We start from the raw sequence: 15476 nt of genomic DNA, 5'->3' as shown, positions 1-15476 counted from the left end.
GGGGTCAGGTTGAGAGCCACAGGCTCTGCTGGGGCAGGGAGGAGGTGCCTGCACAGTTCACAGGTGAGCTGGCTGAGGTCCAGGGAAACACAGGGACTTGTCCATGGTCATAGCGGCTTGTAGGACAGGAGCCAGATCCTGGGACTCTCTTGATTCCCAGGCATCAACCTTTGATTTTTCAGCCTCCAGGATAAACCCCAAAGGGATTTGCATACATACTCAAGCCCTCCCTTGGGTGTGCCCAGGCCCAGAGGTTGCTGAGATTTTCTTGTGTTTCCTGACACTAAACAGAATCCCGTGTCCTTCCTACAGAGAAATCATTAATCCACAACACGCACCAAATAGCCATTCATGTGCTCGTCCTTCTGTGCCCCAGTGTGTACAGCATGCGGAAGATTTAGTAGAGAAAGACGACGAGCCCTGCCCTCTGGGGGGCTGCGGTGTGTTGGGGGGGCGGCAGTTACACCTGGGAGCCGGGGCTGAGGGTGCCCAGAGCACAGAGACTGGGCTGGGACCATCCTCCCAGGGGAAGTGAGTTTGCCTGCAACCGCCATACCCCTGACACTGACACAGTATTGTAAATCAAGGATACTTCAGTGACAAAAATGAAAAATGAAGGAAGATTTTGGCTGGACCTTAAGGATGGGTGAGAACTGGCTGGATGAAAAGTAGGGGGTGGGAAGGAAGGTCACAGGCAGCTCGCCCCCTGTGCAGGGGGAGAGCTTGACATGTTGGGGTGTCATTTGGGGCTTGGAGTGGGTGCAAAGAAGAGGGAGGATGGTGTGAATGGACAGAAGGTATGGCTGGAGAGCCGGAATCAGCGGATGAAGGGCCTAGTAAAATCTCATTATCTAAGAGCCTGGGAAAGAGTTTAAGTGCAGGAGTCACATGATCAGATGTGTTCTGTAGAAGCTGCAGTGAAAAGATGATGGAGTCCGGATTGGACTGGCCCGGTCGTCCAGGTGAGCACTGGCGAAGCTGGAGCTTTGGGGTAGGGCTCCGGGAGAGAAAGCCAGGATGTGGTCACTAACTGCTGATGGGAGATGAGAGGGGAGTCAAAGCACATTCCTTGGCTGCTGGCCTCTGGGCAGATGGTGATGTCCTCTCCCGAGAGACAGAGGAGGAGCGGGATTCAATCTCGAGCCTTGTGACTCTGGACGCGTTGAGAGGGAAGAGCTTCAGAGATGTCTGATGATTGGTGGGTAGTCGCTCTGCAGCCAGAACCCAGGGAAGACTCGGGTTTGGATGGGAAGGTCTAATCCAAGGTGAAGGCAGTGGGTTAGATGACTCGAGAACTGTCTTGGGCTTCCATGTGTCTTGAAAATCAACTCAAGTTTGTGGAAAACCTTGTGGGATTTTAGTCATACTTTCACTGAATTTATGATTTATCCAGAGAGATTCAACCTCTTGGCGATACTATTTTCCACGAACACACAGTTTCTTCTCCATTTATTTAGAAATTATGTCTTTTATTTTTTTAATTAATTTTTTTTATTGGAAGCTAATTACAGTATTGTAGTAGTTTTTGCCATACAATGACATTAATCGGCCATGGGTGTACATGTGTTCCCCATCCTGAACCCCTCTCCCACCTCTCTCCCCATCCCATCCCTCAGGGTCATCCCAATGCACTGGCCCTGAGCACCCTGTCTCATGCAGAAATTATATCTTTTAAAGCAGTTACCATTTTCTCTGTAAAGATCTCATCCTTTGTTGGATTTATCACTACTCGATAAATTATGACTTTGTATCTAAACAGGATATTTTAAGAAATTGCGTTATCAAATTTCTTATTTCTGGCATAAAAATGGAATTGATTTTGTTATGTTGGTGTTGTTGAACTCAGAAGCTCTTTTTATGGTTTGTTTCTTTTCAATCTTCTATCACGATTCCTAAGCACAAAGACAGTTTTACGTCTTCCTTTCCAGTCTGCGGAGCTCTTTTATTCTACTGTACCGGCTAGGACTTCGGTTACAGTGTTGAGTGTTCAGTGTTGAAAGTGAGCATTCTTTATCTTACTTCTGACTTGAAGTGTAATACTTTTAGTGTTTAGTCATTAAAAGTTCTGGTCACCAAGTCCAGTCTGTGACTAGGTGTTTTTCCTGTCACCAGCCAGCAAGTGTTTACCCTACAATTCAACTCAGTTCTAACATTATCTATCTGGAAGTAGCACGGGCTCCTACAGGCTAAAGCCTCAGGCCCACAAGACGGCCCTCACCCTTCAAGTTCGGGTTATCATCAACTACAGACAGACTGGGGGGCTTCCCTGGTGGCTCAGTGGTAAAGAATCCACCTGCAGTGCATGGGAAACACGGGCTCGATCTCTGGGTTGGGAAGATCCCCCAGAGCAGGGCATGGCAACCCACTTCAGTATTCTTGCCTGGAGAGTTCCACGGACAGAGGAGCCTAGTGGGCTACAGTCCATGGGGTCACAAAGAGTCGGACACGAGTGAAGCAACTGAGCACGCATGCATAGGTACATTGGAAGTTCCAGAGACCCCCACCTCCTAGGGTTCAATTCACTTGCTAGAGTGGTTCTCAGAACTCAGAGAAACATTTCACTTACCAGCCTACCACTTTGCTATAAAAGGATGTAACTCAGGAACAGCAGATGCCAGGTATGCACATGACGTGGCTTGGGGAAGCAAGCAAGCTTCCACGCCCTTTCTGTGGGCAGCCCCTCTCCCCGCCTATTCACATGGTCACCATACTCAGAAGCTCTGAGATCGTTTCCTCTTATATTTGTCATTTTGGATTTTGAGATTCTTTAGCAAGGCTTTGGGTCTCAGCAGTCTGAGATAAGATTGTGTACTTAGAGATTATTAGCCTGGGGTCACTGTTTATTTTTGTGAATTGACTGGGGCTTCCTGTAATATGAAGTTCAGATCTCAAATCCACTTAAGGGCAGAACGTTGGCTGCAAATTCTGAGGAAAGACGATTCTTTTTTATACCTAGGGCTTAGGTCAAGACGGACTGTCTTCCATGTCGTGTTTTATGAACAGTCTACCTTTCCTCTGAGGACTGAGTTGCAGCCACCCTGCATGCCTCTGGTGTAAGGTCGCATAGGTGTGGCCACTAAAACTCAGCGGCTTCATTACTGGGCTTCCCTGATGGCTCAGGGGTAAAGAATCCGCCTGCCCATGCAGGAGATAGATGTAGGAAATGTGAGTTCCATCCCTGGTCAGGAAGATCCCCTGGAGGAGGAAATGGCAACCCATTCTAGTATTATTTGACACCCTCAGACTATTGAGGAAAACTTTTTTTTTAATTTGGAGTATAGTTGCTTTATAACCCTGTGTCAGGTTCTGCTGCACAGCAAAGTGAGTCAACCATGCAGATACATGTATCCCCTCTATTTTGGATTTCCTTCTCATTTAAGTCACCGCAGGGCACCGAGTTCCCTGTGCTATACAGTACGTTCCTGTTAGTTATCTATTTTACATATATTATCAATACATGTCAATCCCAATCTCCCAGTTCACCCCATACACCCCCTTTTCCCCTTGGCGTCCCAGATGTTTGCTCTCTATGTCTGTGTCCCTATTTCTGATTTGCAAATCAGATCATCTGTACCATTTTTCGAGATTCCCCATATATGCATTAATATATGATATTTGTTTTTCCCTTTCTGACTGACTTCACTCTGTATGAGAGTCTCTAGGTCCAACCACATCTCTGCAAATGACGCAATTTCATTCCTTTTTATAGCTGAGTAATACTCTGTTACATATATGCACCACATCTTTATCCATTCCTCTGCTGATGGCCACTTAGGTGGCTTGCCTGTCCTGATTACTGTAAATAGTGCTGCAGTGAACACTGGGATGCATGTATCTTTTTGAATTATGGTTTTCTCTGGGTAGATGCCCAGGAGTGGGATCACTGGGTCAAATGGTAGGTCTAGTTTTCGTTTTTTAAGGGCCGTCCGTACTGTTCTCCATAGTGGCTGTAGGAAAACTTATTTTAACAGCCACAGAGAGGAGGTTGATGTAAGTTTGTTACGCTGAAAAACCTGGGACCCTGGGGCAGAGATCGAGAGTCAGCTGCACTAGTGATTGGCTCCGCGACCTCTGGCGTGTCCCTAGGCCTCCCTGGTCTCAGGGTGCTTATCCTCAAGCTGAGGGGATTGGGTTAGGCTTCCGCTGGGGTTCCTGCCTTGAATTTCAGTGGTTCTACCCTCCTTCCAACTACGTGTCCGTGCCAGCAGCCAGGCCAAGCTCCTTAGACCCTCCACCCCTCCCAGGAGGCGCTGCCCCCAACTCAGCTCCTCCTTTTCCTCCACTGTGACCTTGACCGTGCTAACCCTCATGCCCACCTTTCTGTGAACAGTGGTGCCTCTAACAAGCCTGGGGAAGAGAGAGACAGGGAGGAGGAATGCCTGGGGAGGTCTTATCTCAGAGAGTCTTGGATGGTAGTGGGTGGGAACTCAGGTGTTCCGACTCCTGACACTGCTCCTGATGGCTAATGAGGAAGAAGGGAGGGGCTGACATGCGATGGGGAGGGGGTCCTCCTTTGCAGAGGTGCTTGGTGGCTGAGAGAGAGGGGATGCTGGGGGCTCCAGAGGGCTTTGGGAGGTAGCTGGTGTCCACCTGGTTTTTATAATCCAAAAACTGCCTTAAGATTATTAGCACGTGCTGCTGCTGTTGTTCATGTTTAGTCATGTTTGACTCTTTGTGACCCCATGGACTGTAATCCCCATGGGATTTCCCAGGCAAGAATACTGGAGTGGGTTGCCATTTCCTTCTCCAGGGGATCTTCTTGACCCAGGGATTGAACCCGCATCTCCTGCAGTGCAAGCAGATTCTTTACTGACTGTTAGCAGGGAAGCCCTAACACCTGAGAATCTGCCAGGGTTAGACTCTTCCTCTAAAAACAGCCTGAGCTGGGATGAAGTAGGAGAATGGTGACCTGCATTTTATTTTGTATGCTTCTTTTAATTTCATATTTTAATTATGGTTAAAAAGACACATAAAATTAATCATCTTAACCGTTTTGAAGGATACAGTTGAGTCATGTCAAAGTATATTCATAAGGAGATATATGTATAACTGAAACACTTTGCTGTGGACCTGAAGCTAACACAACATTAAATCAACGGTACTGCCATAAAAATTTTTTAAAAATAAAAGGTAAACTTAAAACCAGGGGAAAAAATGTATATACATATTGTTGTGCAGCAGCAGATCTCCGAAACTTTTTCATTTTGCAAAACGGAAACTCTGTACCCAGCAACTCCCTGCCTCCTCCCCGCTCCATCCCCTGGTGACCATCATTCTACTGTCTGTCTCTATGACTTTGGTTGCTCTCAGACGTCATAAACGTGGAATCACAGCGTATTTGTCTTTAGTGACTGGCTTACGTCACTTAGGATAAAGTGTCAAGGTTCATCTCTACTGTATAATATATAGACACCATGTTCTGCTTATCCATTCATCCATCCATGGACACTTGGGTTGCTTCTACCTCTTGGCTATTGTGAATAATGCTGCTATGAACAGGGGTGTACCCACATGTCTTTGAGACACCGCTTTCAATTCTTTCGGCTGTATATGCAGAAGTGGAATTGCTGGACCATATGGTAGTCCGATTTTTTTAGGGACATCCATACTGTTTTCCCTAGCTGTTGTTCCCACTTTACGTTACAGTGCACAATATTTTGCATTCTTTTGCCCCTTTGTGGTTTAACATAGAACAACCCTGATACTTGGGCCTCACTTTTGGCTTCCCAGTGCCATCTTGGGCCTTAGACCCACACATCAGGGCCTGGTCACTGAGCTCTCACAGGGTGGGAAGCTGAGGGTGATGGACTGAAGACGACCTGCCCTTGCCCCCCTACCTTCTGCCTCACTCTGTTCCCTGGGGTCCCTGGCTTTTTTCTTCGAGCTCCTGAGCTGCGATGGGCAAGAAAGGAGGAGCACCCAGTTCCGGGGGTGGCGCTCCCTGGGTGTCCTGCCCCACATCCACACATTCGTCCACTGATGCCCTGGTGGTTTCTGCCCAAACAGGTCCAACGGGCGCTCCTCCAAGCGGAGCCTTGGAGGGCAAGGCCGGCACCATTACCTCCAACGAGTGGGGCTCTCCCAACTCCCCCGAGGGGAGCAACGTCTCTGGGGGCAGCCAGGCCTTGGACAAGCCCATCGACAATGACGCGGAGGGCGTGTGGAGCCCCGACATTGAGCAGAGCTTCCAGGAGGCCCTGGCCATCTACCCACCCTGCGGTCGGCGCAAGATCATCCTGTCGGATGAAGGCAAGATGTATGGTAAGGAGGCTGTTGGGTCTGGGCAGCCGTACCCCTGTTCAGGGTCGAGTCACGTTCCCACCAAGTGATGGAGGGGTGTGACTTCCTGGGACTCCTCCCAGGTGGACGCTGCTTTATTCTGTCTGGACTCCTAAGGGATGGGAGGATCTTGGAGGAGATGCCCTTGGATGGATGTGGAGGTTGGTAAGAAGGTGGTGGGGGAAGACTTGGAAGAGTGGCAGAACATCCCCCCAGGGCAGGCTGGGAAAATCCCTCCAGCCGCCCCCCAGGCAAATGCCTGACCTTCTCCCAGCTTCCCACGTGTCAAGGGTGTTAGGAAGATGTCCTTGCTCATCCTCTCCCTCCCTCCTTCCCCCAGGCAGGAGTCTGTTGTGTACCAGCTGGGGTGGGGCAGATCTAAGCCCTGCTCGGTGGGGGCGGTGGGGGCGGTGAGCATACATGTAGCCGTACACAGGGAAGATGGAGTGTCCCCAGAGAGGACAGTGATCAGGAAGGCTAGGTCTTCCTGAGCCATTAAGATTGGGAACATGCTCAGTGTCCAGCAGCCGGTGGACTGAGCCATTCGCCTGGGGCTGTGTTGACTTCTGTGACTGTGTATTGTTTTTTAAACTTTTCATGTTAGATTGGCGTATAGCCGGTTAACACTGTTGTGATGGTTTCAGTGCACAGCAGAGTGGCTCAGCCGTACATATACATGTCTCCATTCTCCCCAGATTCCGTTCCCATCCAAGCTCTGTCTTGACTTTCGGGTGGAAGATACGGTATATGGGGAAGCAAGTTCAGTTCAGTTCAGTTGCTCAGTCGTGTCCAACTCTTTGGACCCCATGGACTGCAGCACGCCAGGCCTCCTTGTCCATTACCAACTACTGGAGTTTGCTCAGACTCAGGCCCATCGAGTCAGTGATGCTATCAACCATCTCATCCTCTGTCGTCCCCTTCTCCCACCTTCAGTCTTTCCCAGCATCAGGGTCTTTTCCAATGAGTCAGATCTTCCCATCATGTGGCCAAAGTATTGGAGTTTCAGCTTCAGCATCTGTCCTTCCAATGAATATTCAGGACTGATTTCCTTTAGGATTGACTGGTCGGATCTCCTTGCAGTCCAAGGGACTCTCAAGAGTCTTCTCCAACACCACAGTTCAAAAGCATCAATTCTTCAGTGCTCAGCTTTCTTTATGGTCCAGCTCTCACATCCATCCATGACTACTGGAAAAACCATAGCCTTGAAGGAAGGCTTTGGGGAAGCAGAGCAAATAGTAACAGCCATTGGGAGGCTCAGCTCAGCCATTGGAAAGTCCCCCAGGACACCCAGCTTGAGACATGGGTCTTGGGCAGGCAAGGGAGTCTCTGTGACTGACAGAAGCCTTCCAGCCCCCGTGCTGTGATTCCCAGGAAAGGAGGTGCTTCAGGGTGCTGCTCCCTGGGTCGCCCTCTGCCCTCAGTGAGAGGGCTCCAAGCCAGATGCCCTTCCCCAGCACAGATGTTTCGTCAACTGTGAGGGGCCCTTGGGGGCTGACCCAACTCATCTCCTAGGCCTGCTGTAAGAAATCACCACAAATTTAAGGGGTGCCTTAGACAAAGAAATGTATCCTCTGGAGGGTCAGGAGGCCAGAAGTCTGAACCCAAGGGGGTCTGTAGGGTTGGATGTGTGCTATGCCTCCCTCCTGGCTTCTGGTGGCAGCTGGCAGCCCTGGTGCCCTTGGCTTGTGGCCACATCCCTCTCGTCTCTGACCCTGTTGTCACATGGCTGTCCTCTCCGAGTCTCTGTGTATCCTGCTCTTATCAGGACACCAGACATCGGGGGCCCACCTTAATCCAATGTGAGCCCAGTCGTGTCTGACTATATGACCCGATGGCCTGTAGCCCACCAGACTCCTCTGCCCGTGGGATTTCCCAGGCAAGAATACTGGAATGGGTTGCCATCTCCTCCTCCAGGGGATCTTCCTGACCCAGGGATAAAACCTGCGTCTTCTGTGTCTCCTACATTAGCAGGTGGATTCTTTACCACTGAGCCCCCAGGGAAGCCCTATATTCAGTATGCCCTCATCTTAACTTATTATGTCTGTCAAGACCTTGCTTCTTGATGAGGTCACGTGCTGGGGTTCCGGGTGGACATGAATGTTGAGGGGACACTGTTCAACTCAATTCAAGTGACCAAACCCAAAGCCTCTTACTCACTGGCCCGGGGTGTTGCGGAGCCACACAGCCCTGCCTCCTTTATCCTTCTCCTGCCCCTCACCTGTGAGGACAAAGGACTCATCCCCTGCTTGTTATGGAAGCAAGGTCCTTTCTGGACCCCAGGTCTGCTCCTCAGTCAGCAGTTGAAGCTGCTCATCCCTCCTTACTGGCCCCTCCGCCGTGGCTCTACTCAAGCCCTGTGTCAGCCCCTAGGCCGCCCTGCCTGACCCCTGTTCTAGTGGCTGGTTCTTACCTCTGGTCCCTGCAGAGGCTTCGTGGAGGAGGCAGCACTGTGCATGGAGCATCCGTGGGTCCAGATGGGGCTGCTTCATGGAGGCTTTGCCTGTGGAGCTGGGGAGGAAGGGTCTCGAGTATCTGGGGTGCTTCCCACTGCTCAGTTGGAGAGTGGGGTGCCTGCTGGTCACGAGCTGAGGGGTGAGGGTGAGAAGAGGGCAGGGTGTGCAGGGAGGGGCAGGTGGGTGGCTGGAGAGCTGGCAGGTCCCTGGTGGGACTGTGATGGGTTCCTGGGGAACCTGGCAGGATTTCTCTTCCTGCTTTCAAGGGACAGAGGGCCTGGCAAACACAGGTGGGCAGAGGCACTCAGCCTGGGGAGGAAGTTGAGGTCACTGCCATGTGGGGAAGACCCCAAGGGATTGCAAACCGTGGAGAGCCAGCGGACAGTGTTTGAGGGCCGCTGTGGACCAGCTGTTCCTTTGTGTATGGTGGTAAAGTATATGGAACATCAAATTGACTGTTTTAACCATTTTTCAGTGTGCAGTTCAGTGAAATTAAGTACATTCACACGGTTGTGTGACCATCCCCACCATCCGTCTATAGAATTTTCTCATCCTCCCAAACTGAAACTCTGTCCTCCTTAAACACTCACCTGCACCGCTCCCCCACCCCCCGGCCCCTGGTGCCCGCCATCCACTTTCTGTCTCAGTGGCTGTGACTCCTCTGTGGACCTCACGTAAGTGGGCTCACACAGTGCTTGTCTTCCTGTGTCCAGCTTGTTTAAATGACCGTCGTGTCCTCGAGGTTCCTCCACGTCGTACGTAGCGGGTGTCAGAACCTCCTTCCTTTGGAAGACTGGGTCACGTTCCGTCATATGGATGGACCCCGTGGTGCATAGCTGTTGACTCAGTTGACAGACGTTTGGGTGAACGCTTCAGTTTATTCAGTCGTTTAGTTCAGTTCAGTCACTCAGTCGTGTCTGACCCTTTGTGACCCTGAAGCGCAGCACGCCAGGCCTCCCTCTCCATCACCATCGCCCGGAGCTTGCTCAAACTCATGTCCATTGAGTTGGTGATGCCATCCAACCATCTCATCCTCTGTCATACCCTTCTCCTCCTGCCTTCAACCTTTCCCAGCATCAGGGTCTTTTCAAATGAGTCAGTTCTTCGTATCAGGTGGCCAAAGTATTGGAGTTTCAGCTTTAGCATCAGTCCTTCCAGTGAATTTCCAGGACTGATTTCCTTTAGGATGGACTGGTTGGATCTCCTTGCAGTCCAAGGGACTCTCAAGAGTCTTCTCCAACACCACAGTTCAAAAGCATCAATTCTTCGGCTCTCAGCTTTCTTTATGGTCCAGCTCTCACATCCATACATGTCTATTGGAAAAACCATAGCCTTGACCAGACCGACAGTCGTTATGGGTGGCTATTTCTATCTCTATTCACGTAGAGAGATATCGGGGTTGGGAGACTTGAGCTTAGTCCCCTGGCGATGCGACTGAGGCAGGGTTTGGGAAAGGCAGGCACACTTTCAGCAGGCAGGCACACTTTCAGCAGGCAGGCACACTTTCAGCAGTCCCGGGGGTGGAATTCTCTTTGGCAAGAGGGGAGCCGATGGGCGGGGGAAGCAGGATGAAGACAGTGGCTCACTGTGGGTCTTGCTGGTGTCCCTTGTGGCCCTCCTTCCCATGTGCCCAGAGATAGAGAGGGGCTGAGGGTGGGGGGGCCACCCCGAAGGAGGAAGAGGAGAGGGGCCAAGGAGGCCAGAGCTTCATAGTGACCATCTTTGGCGGGGAGGGGTGAGTAGGGAGGGTTTACAGCCTCTGTAGATGCAGAGAGAGAAGCTCAGAGAGGCTGAGTCCCTGAGTCGCTCAGGTAGTAAGTGGGGGCTGGGGGGGGTGGTTTGCTCAGCGCTCCCTGTCACCCCAAGTGGCCCTGGTGAGCTCTTCGAAGCCAGTTCAGCTCCCGCTTGGCCCCGGCTCAGGTGGGTCAGGCTCTGGGCAGGGGGACCGGAGGGGGGCCTCCCCCAATCCCTGCAGAGTCTGGTGACCAACCCAGCCCCCACAGCACCTGTCCTCCTCGGGTACACATCCTGCCCGGGGCCCAGACGCTGGCTTCTCCCAGCTCCCCGTCTCCTCTTACAGGCGCGGGGGCTGAGCCAAGGTGGGGCCTCGCCGGGGAGTGGACGGGGCTCTCTGCCCGAGTGAGTGGCCCAGCTGGGGGGTATATATAACTCTGAGCTCAGGCCTAGGCGTGGGATGGGCCCCAGGCCCAGGGGGAGGGGGAGAGGGACCTGCTGCCAAGCTGACTCAGACCTCGGGCTGCTCACCACCCTCTTAGCCTCCCGGACCCATTTTTTTTGCCACCCTCTGTGCCCCTGCCCCATCTGAGCCCTGGGCACCCTGGAGGGCTCCTCCCCTACCCCCCTAATCCCCGACTCTGCATCCAGAGTCCTCAACCTGGCTTCCAGGTGGGCAGCTGGATTCTCAGGCAGGAAGCACAAAATGCCCAGAGGAATATCCGAGACCTGGAGTCTCTGAGGATGGGGGTTCAGGCCTGCCCCCAGCCCAGCCCACGCACACCCAGAGCAGGACCACTGATTAGGGTAAGACAGACATGCAGGTGACACTCGGGTGCAGGGTCCTGTCTATGCCGAGGGGCTCCCCTTCCCCGGCTCACAGCAGCCTGTGTTTTTGCCCCGTCATGGTGTGACCCTCATCCTGGCGCTGCTGGTCACTCTGACCTCCTTGCCCAGCCTGGCTCTGGCCCCGTGGGCAGGTGGTGGGAGGTGAGTCTGGCCCCGGTGGCCTCACTCTCCCTCCAGCTGCTGTCTTGCTGCTGTCCTTCCTCCTCTCTGCCCACCAGGCCCCTCACCTTCTTGGATGCTGCTCTGAATCTCCCAAGTGTCTGTGTCTGCCCTCCCCCTGACCGCTCTTTCTCCCGGGTCTCCCTGGGTGCCTCGTGGCCTGTTAGCCGTCGGGTGGTTCTTATTCAGGACCAGGCCAGGTTGGGGCCATGGTCTCTGTTCTCGCCAGCTTCATGGTTGAGGGAGATGCCGGAGGAACATATTTTTAAAGAAAATGGATGGCACTCATGTTGGTTAGAGGAGTCAGCCAGGGGCTGGCTTACCTTGGGAGCTTTCTGGGAGGAAGTGGAGCTTGGCTGGGTGGAGGAGGGCCGAAGGGAGTGATCCTTGGCCCAGAGGTGGAGACTAGCCGTGTGGGTTTGGGGGTTTCCCTGGGGATCTGGGCAAAGCACTGTGATCAGGGCCCATCTGAGATGCCTGGCATACTAAGTTGCTTTAGTTGTGTCTGACTCTTTGAGACTCTATGGATCGTAGCCCACCAGGCTCCTCTGTCCATGGGATTCTCCAGGTAAGAATGCTGGAGTGGGTGACCGTGCCCTCCTCCAGGGCATCTTACCCAAACAAGGATGAACCTGCGTTTCGTATGTCTCCTGCATTGGCAGGCGGGTTCTTTACTACTAGCGCCACCTGGGAGGCCCTCATCGGAGGTGAATCACTAGCTTGCAAGAGGCAGAGCATAGACTGGACCTGGGTGGGGCTCTGGTCCCTGCAGGGATGGCACAGGTCAGGAAGCCTCAGTCGACTTCTGCCCGCTTCCTTGTGAACCTTGGACCCGCCGCCGCCCTGTGCTGTGTGTCTCCTTCATCCGGCCTGGGTCCTTGGCCTCCTGTTTCTGGAGGCTTGACGATGGGCACCTCTGCCCACATCCACTCTGTCCAGGGGCCAGCGTGGCCTCGGGCATGTTGTGTACCTCTTCTCAGCTTCAGTTTCCTTACTTGAGAAATGGGGAGAGTAATAATACTGCCTTTGGGGGGGTTGGTTTTATTTATTACTCATGTATTTTCATTTTATTGCTCATATATTACACATATACTCACATTACTCATGTGAACAGCCAACTCGTCATATACTTTATTGTGGGAAAACACACAGAGCTTAACATGTACCATCCGGACCCTTTTTAAGTACGCCGCTCAGTGGTATTAAGCACACGTAGAGTGTCGGGCAACCATCCTCACGGACATCTCCAGAACTTTTTCCTTCTTCCCAAGAGAAACTGTACCCATTAAGCAGTAAATCCCTTTCCTCCCTCCCCCGGGCCCTGATGGCCTATAATCTATTTTCTGTCTTTATGAATTTTAACCCTATTCTGGGAACAGCTAGGACAAACCTAGGCAGTGTATTAAAAAGCAGAGCTATCACTTTACCAACCAAGATCTGCATAGTCAAAGCTATGGTTTTTCCAGTAATCAGGTATGGATGTGAGAGTTGGACCATAAAGAAAGCTGAGTGCTGAAGAATTGATGCTTTCAAACTGTGGTGCTGGAAAAGACTCCTGAGAGTCCCTTGGACAGCAAAGACATCAAACTAGTCCATCTTAAAGGAAACCGACCCTGAATATTCATTGGAAGGACAGACGCTGAAGCTCCAATGCTTTCGCTGCCTGATGCAAAGAGCCGACTCATTAGAAAAGACCCTGATGCTGGGAAAGATTGAGGGCAGGAGGAGAAGGGGGTGGCAGAGAGATAAGATGGTTGGATGGCATCACTGACTCAATGGACATGAGTTTGAGCAAACTCCAAGAGATAATGGAGGACAGGGAAGCCTGTCTATGGAGTTGCAAAGAGTTGGACATGACCTAGTGACTAAACAATAGCAACAACATTTTGGGTACATCACGGTAGTGGAATCATACAGTCCTTGCACTTCTGTGTCTCAATTATTTCTCTCAGGACAGTACCTTCAAGGTTCATCCACGTTGCAGCCTGGTTCAGAACTTCGTTCTTTTTTTCTTTTAACTGCTGAACAATTCCATTGAATTCCATTGTATGGCTGGACCACATCTTATTGATCCATTTAAGCTATTAATTTATATGTGGGTATTTCTACCTTCCGGGTATTATGAATAGTGTACACATGGGTGTACAGATAGCTCTTTAAGACCCGGCTTTCAGTTATTTGTGGTGTGCACCTAGAGATGGAATTGCTGGATCGTGTGCTGATTCTGTTTAATTTTTTGAGGAGCTACCAGATTATCTCCCACAGTGGCTGCACCAGTTTACATTCTACCAGCAACGTACAAGTGTTTTAATTTCTTCACATCTTGGCAATACTTATTTTCCATTTTTCTCCAGTAGCCATTCTAGCGGGTGTGAGGTGGTATCTCATGGTTTCATTTGCATTTCCCTGAGGTTAGCGAGGGCTTCCCTGGTGGCTCAGAGGTTAAAGCATCTGCCTCCATTGCAGGAGACCTGGGTTCGATCCCTGGGTTGGGAAGATCCCCTGGAGAAGGAAATGGCAACCCACTCCAGTATTTTTGCCTAGAGGATCCCATGAACGGAGGAGCCTGGTAGGCTACAGTCCATGGGGTCGCGAAGAGTCAGACACGACTGAGCAACTTCACCTTACCTTACCTTCACCTAAGGTTAGTGATGTTGAGCACCTTTTCACGCTCTTGTTGAAAGACGGCACAGTCTTTGGTGTCACTGCGGGCCGAGAGGTGCCCAGTGAACGGGCTGCAGCACTTGTGGGGGACCTCTTCCCTGCCTTGGAGGAGCTCAAATGACTTGAGCCCAGAGAGCCGCAGAGCCTGTGCACCAGGCTTGGAGGCGGGAGTGGGCATGCCCACCTGGGCAGTGGCCTTGAAGATGGGGTTGGATTTCACCAGAAGTCCAAGAGCTCTCCAGGGACAATGGTGGTGACAGCTCGGATGTCAGGCCTGAAAAGTGTCTTCTCCACAAATAGCCTTCTCCTCCAGCTGCAGGTGTTTATAGCTTCAGTTGACCCCTGGCCAGAGTGGCCCCCAGGCCAGGCCATGTGCATGGCTGGGGGGAGGGGCTGGTCTCCTCCGCAGCCACCCACTGCAAGAGTGAAATGTCAGCTCCTCTAAAGAGCTCCCTCCCTGTGAGGACTCTGCTGAATATCTCCCTTTGCTTCAAAGGGGAAGCTCATGCCCTTTTCAACTTTGAAAACTAGTTTTCAGTTCAATTCAGTCGCTCAGTCGTGTCCGACTGTTTTGCCACTCCGTGGACTACAGCACGCCAGGCTTCCCTGTCCATCACCAACTCCCAGATCTTGCTCAAATTCATGTCCATCGAGTCGGCGATGCCATCCAACCATCTCATTCTCTGTCATCCCCTTCTCCCATCCTCAGTCTTTCCCAGCTTCAGGGTCTTTTCCAGGTCTTTTCTGGTTACTCAGGTAACCAGAGTTTCAGCTTCAGTATTAGTCCCTCCAGTGCATACTCAAGACTGATTTCCTTTACAATGGACTGGTTTGATCTCCTTGTTGTCCAAGGGGCTCTCAAGAGTCTTCTCCAGCACCATGGTTCAAAAGCATCAACTCTTCAGCACTTAGCATTCTTTATGGTCCAACTCTCACATCCATACATGACTAGTGGAAAAACCATAGCTTTGACTAGAAAACTAGTTCTAACAGGACTGTATTGTCAATATTAGCAAAAACAACTGTCTTTTCGACCTTTCTTAATGGACATAAACTTTGAACACGTTTATGGCCCAGGGGGAGGGCTGGTGCAGGGAGGGGATGAGACACACAAGAGGCCTGTCCCAGACAGGATTTACAGATGGCATAAAGGTTCATGAGGGGCTTCCCTTGTAACTCAGTTGGTAACGAATCTGCCTGCAGTGCAGGAGACCCGGGTTCGATCCCTGGGTTGGGAAGATCCCCTGGAGAAGGAAATGGCAACCCTCTCCAGTATCCTTGCCTGGAAAATCTCATGGACAGAGGAGCCTGGTTGACTGCAGTCCATGGGGTTGCAGA

The 15476-nt window shown here is 51.6% G+C and overlaps 1 protein-coding gene across 1 annotated transcript in view; it reads left to right on the top strand.

Moving 5' to 3' along the window:
* The window catches only part of TEAD4 (TEA domain transcription factor 4), a 61214-nt gene that overhangs the window by 22260 nt on the left and 23478 nt on the right, over positions 1–15476 (top strand). Inside the window, exon 3 of the mRNA XM_052640053.1 lies at positions 6007–6261. Within this exon, the coding sequence (XP_052496013.1) occupies positions 6255–6261 (7 nt within the window). The 5' untranslated portion in view covers positions 6007–6254. The remainder of the gene's footprint in view (positions 1–6006; positions 6262–15476) is intronic.

This window comes from Budorcas taxicolor, chromosome 5 (genome assembly GCF_023091745.1).
Source record: "Budorcas taxicolor isolate Tak-1 chromosome 5, Takin1.1, whole genome shotgun sequence".
In the NCBI taxonomy this organism is placed as follows: Eukaryota; Metazoa; Chordata; class Mammalia; order Artiodactyla; family Bovidae; genus Budorcas; species Budorcas taxicolor.
This window is presented reverse-complemented; position numbering and strand designations above follow the sequence as displayed.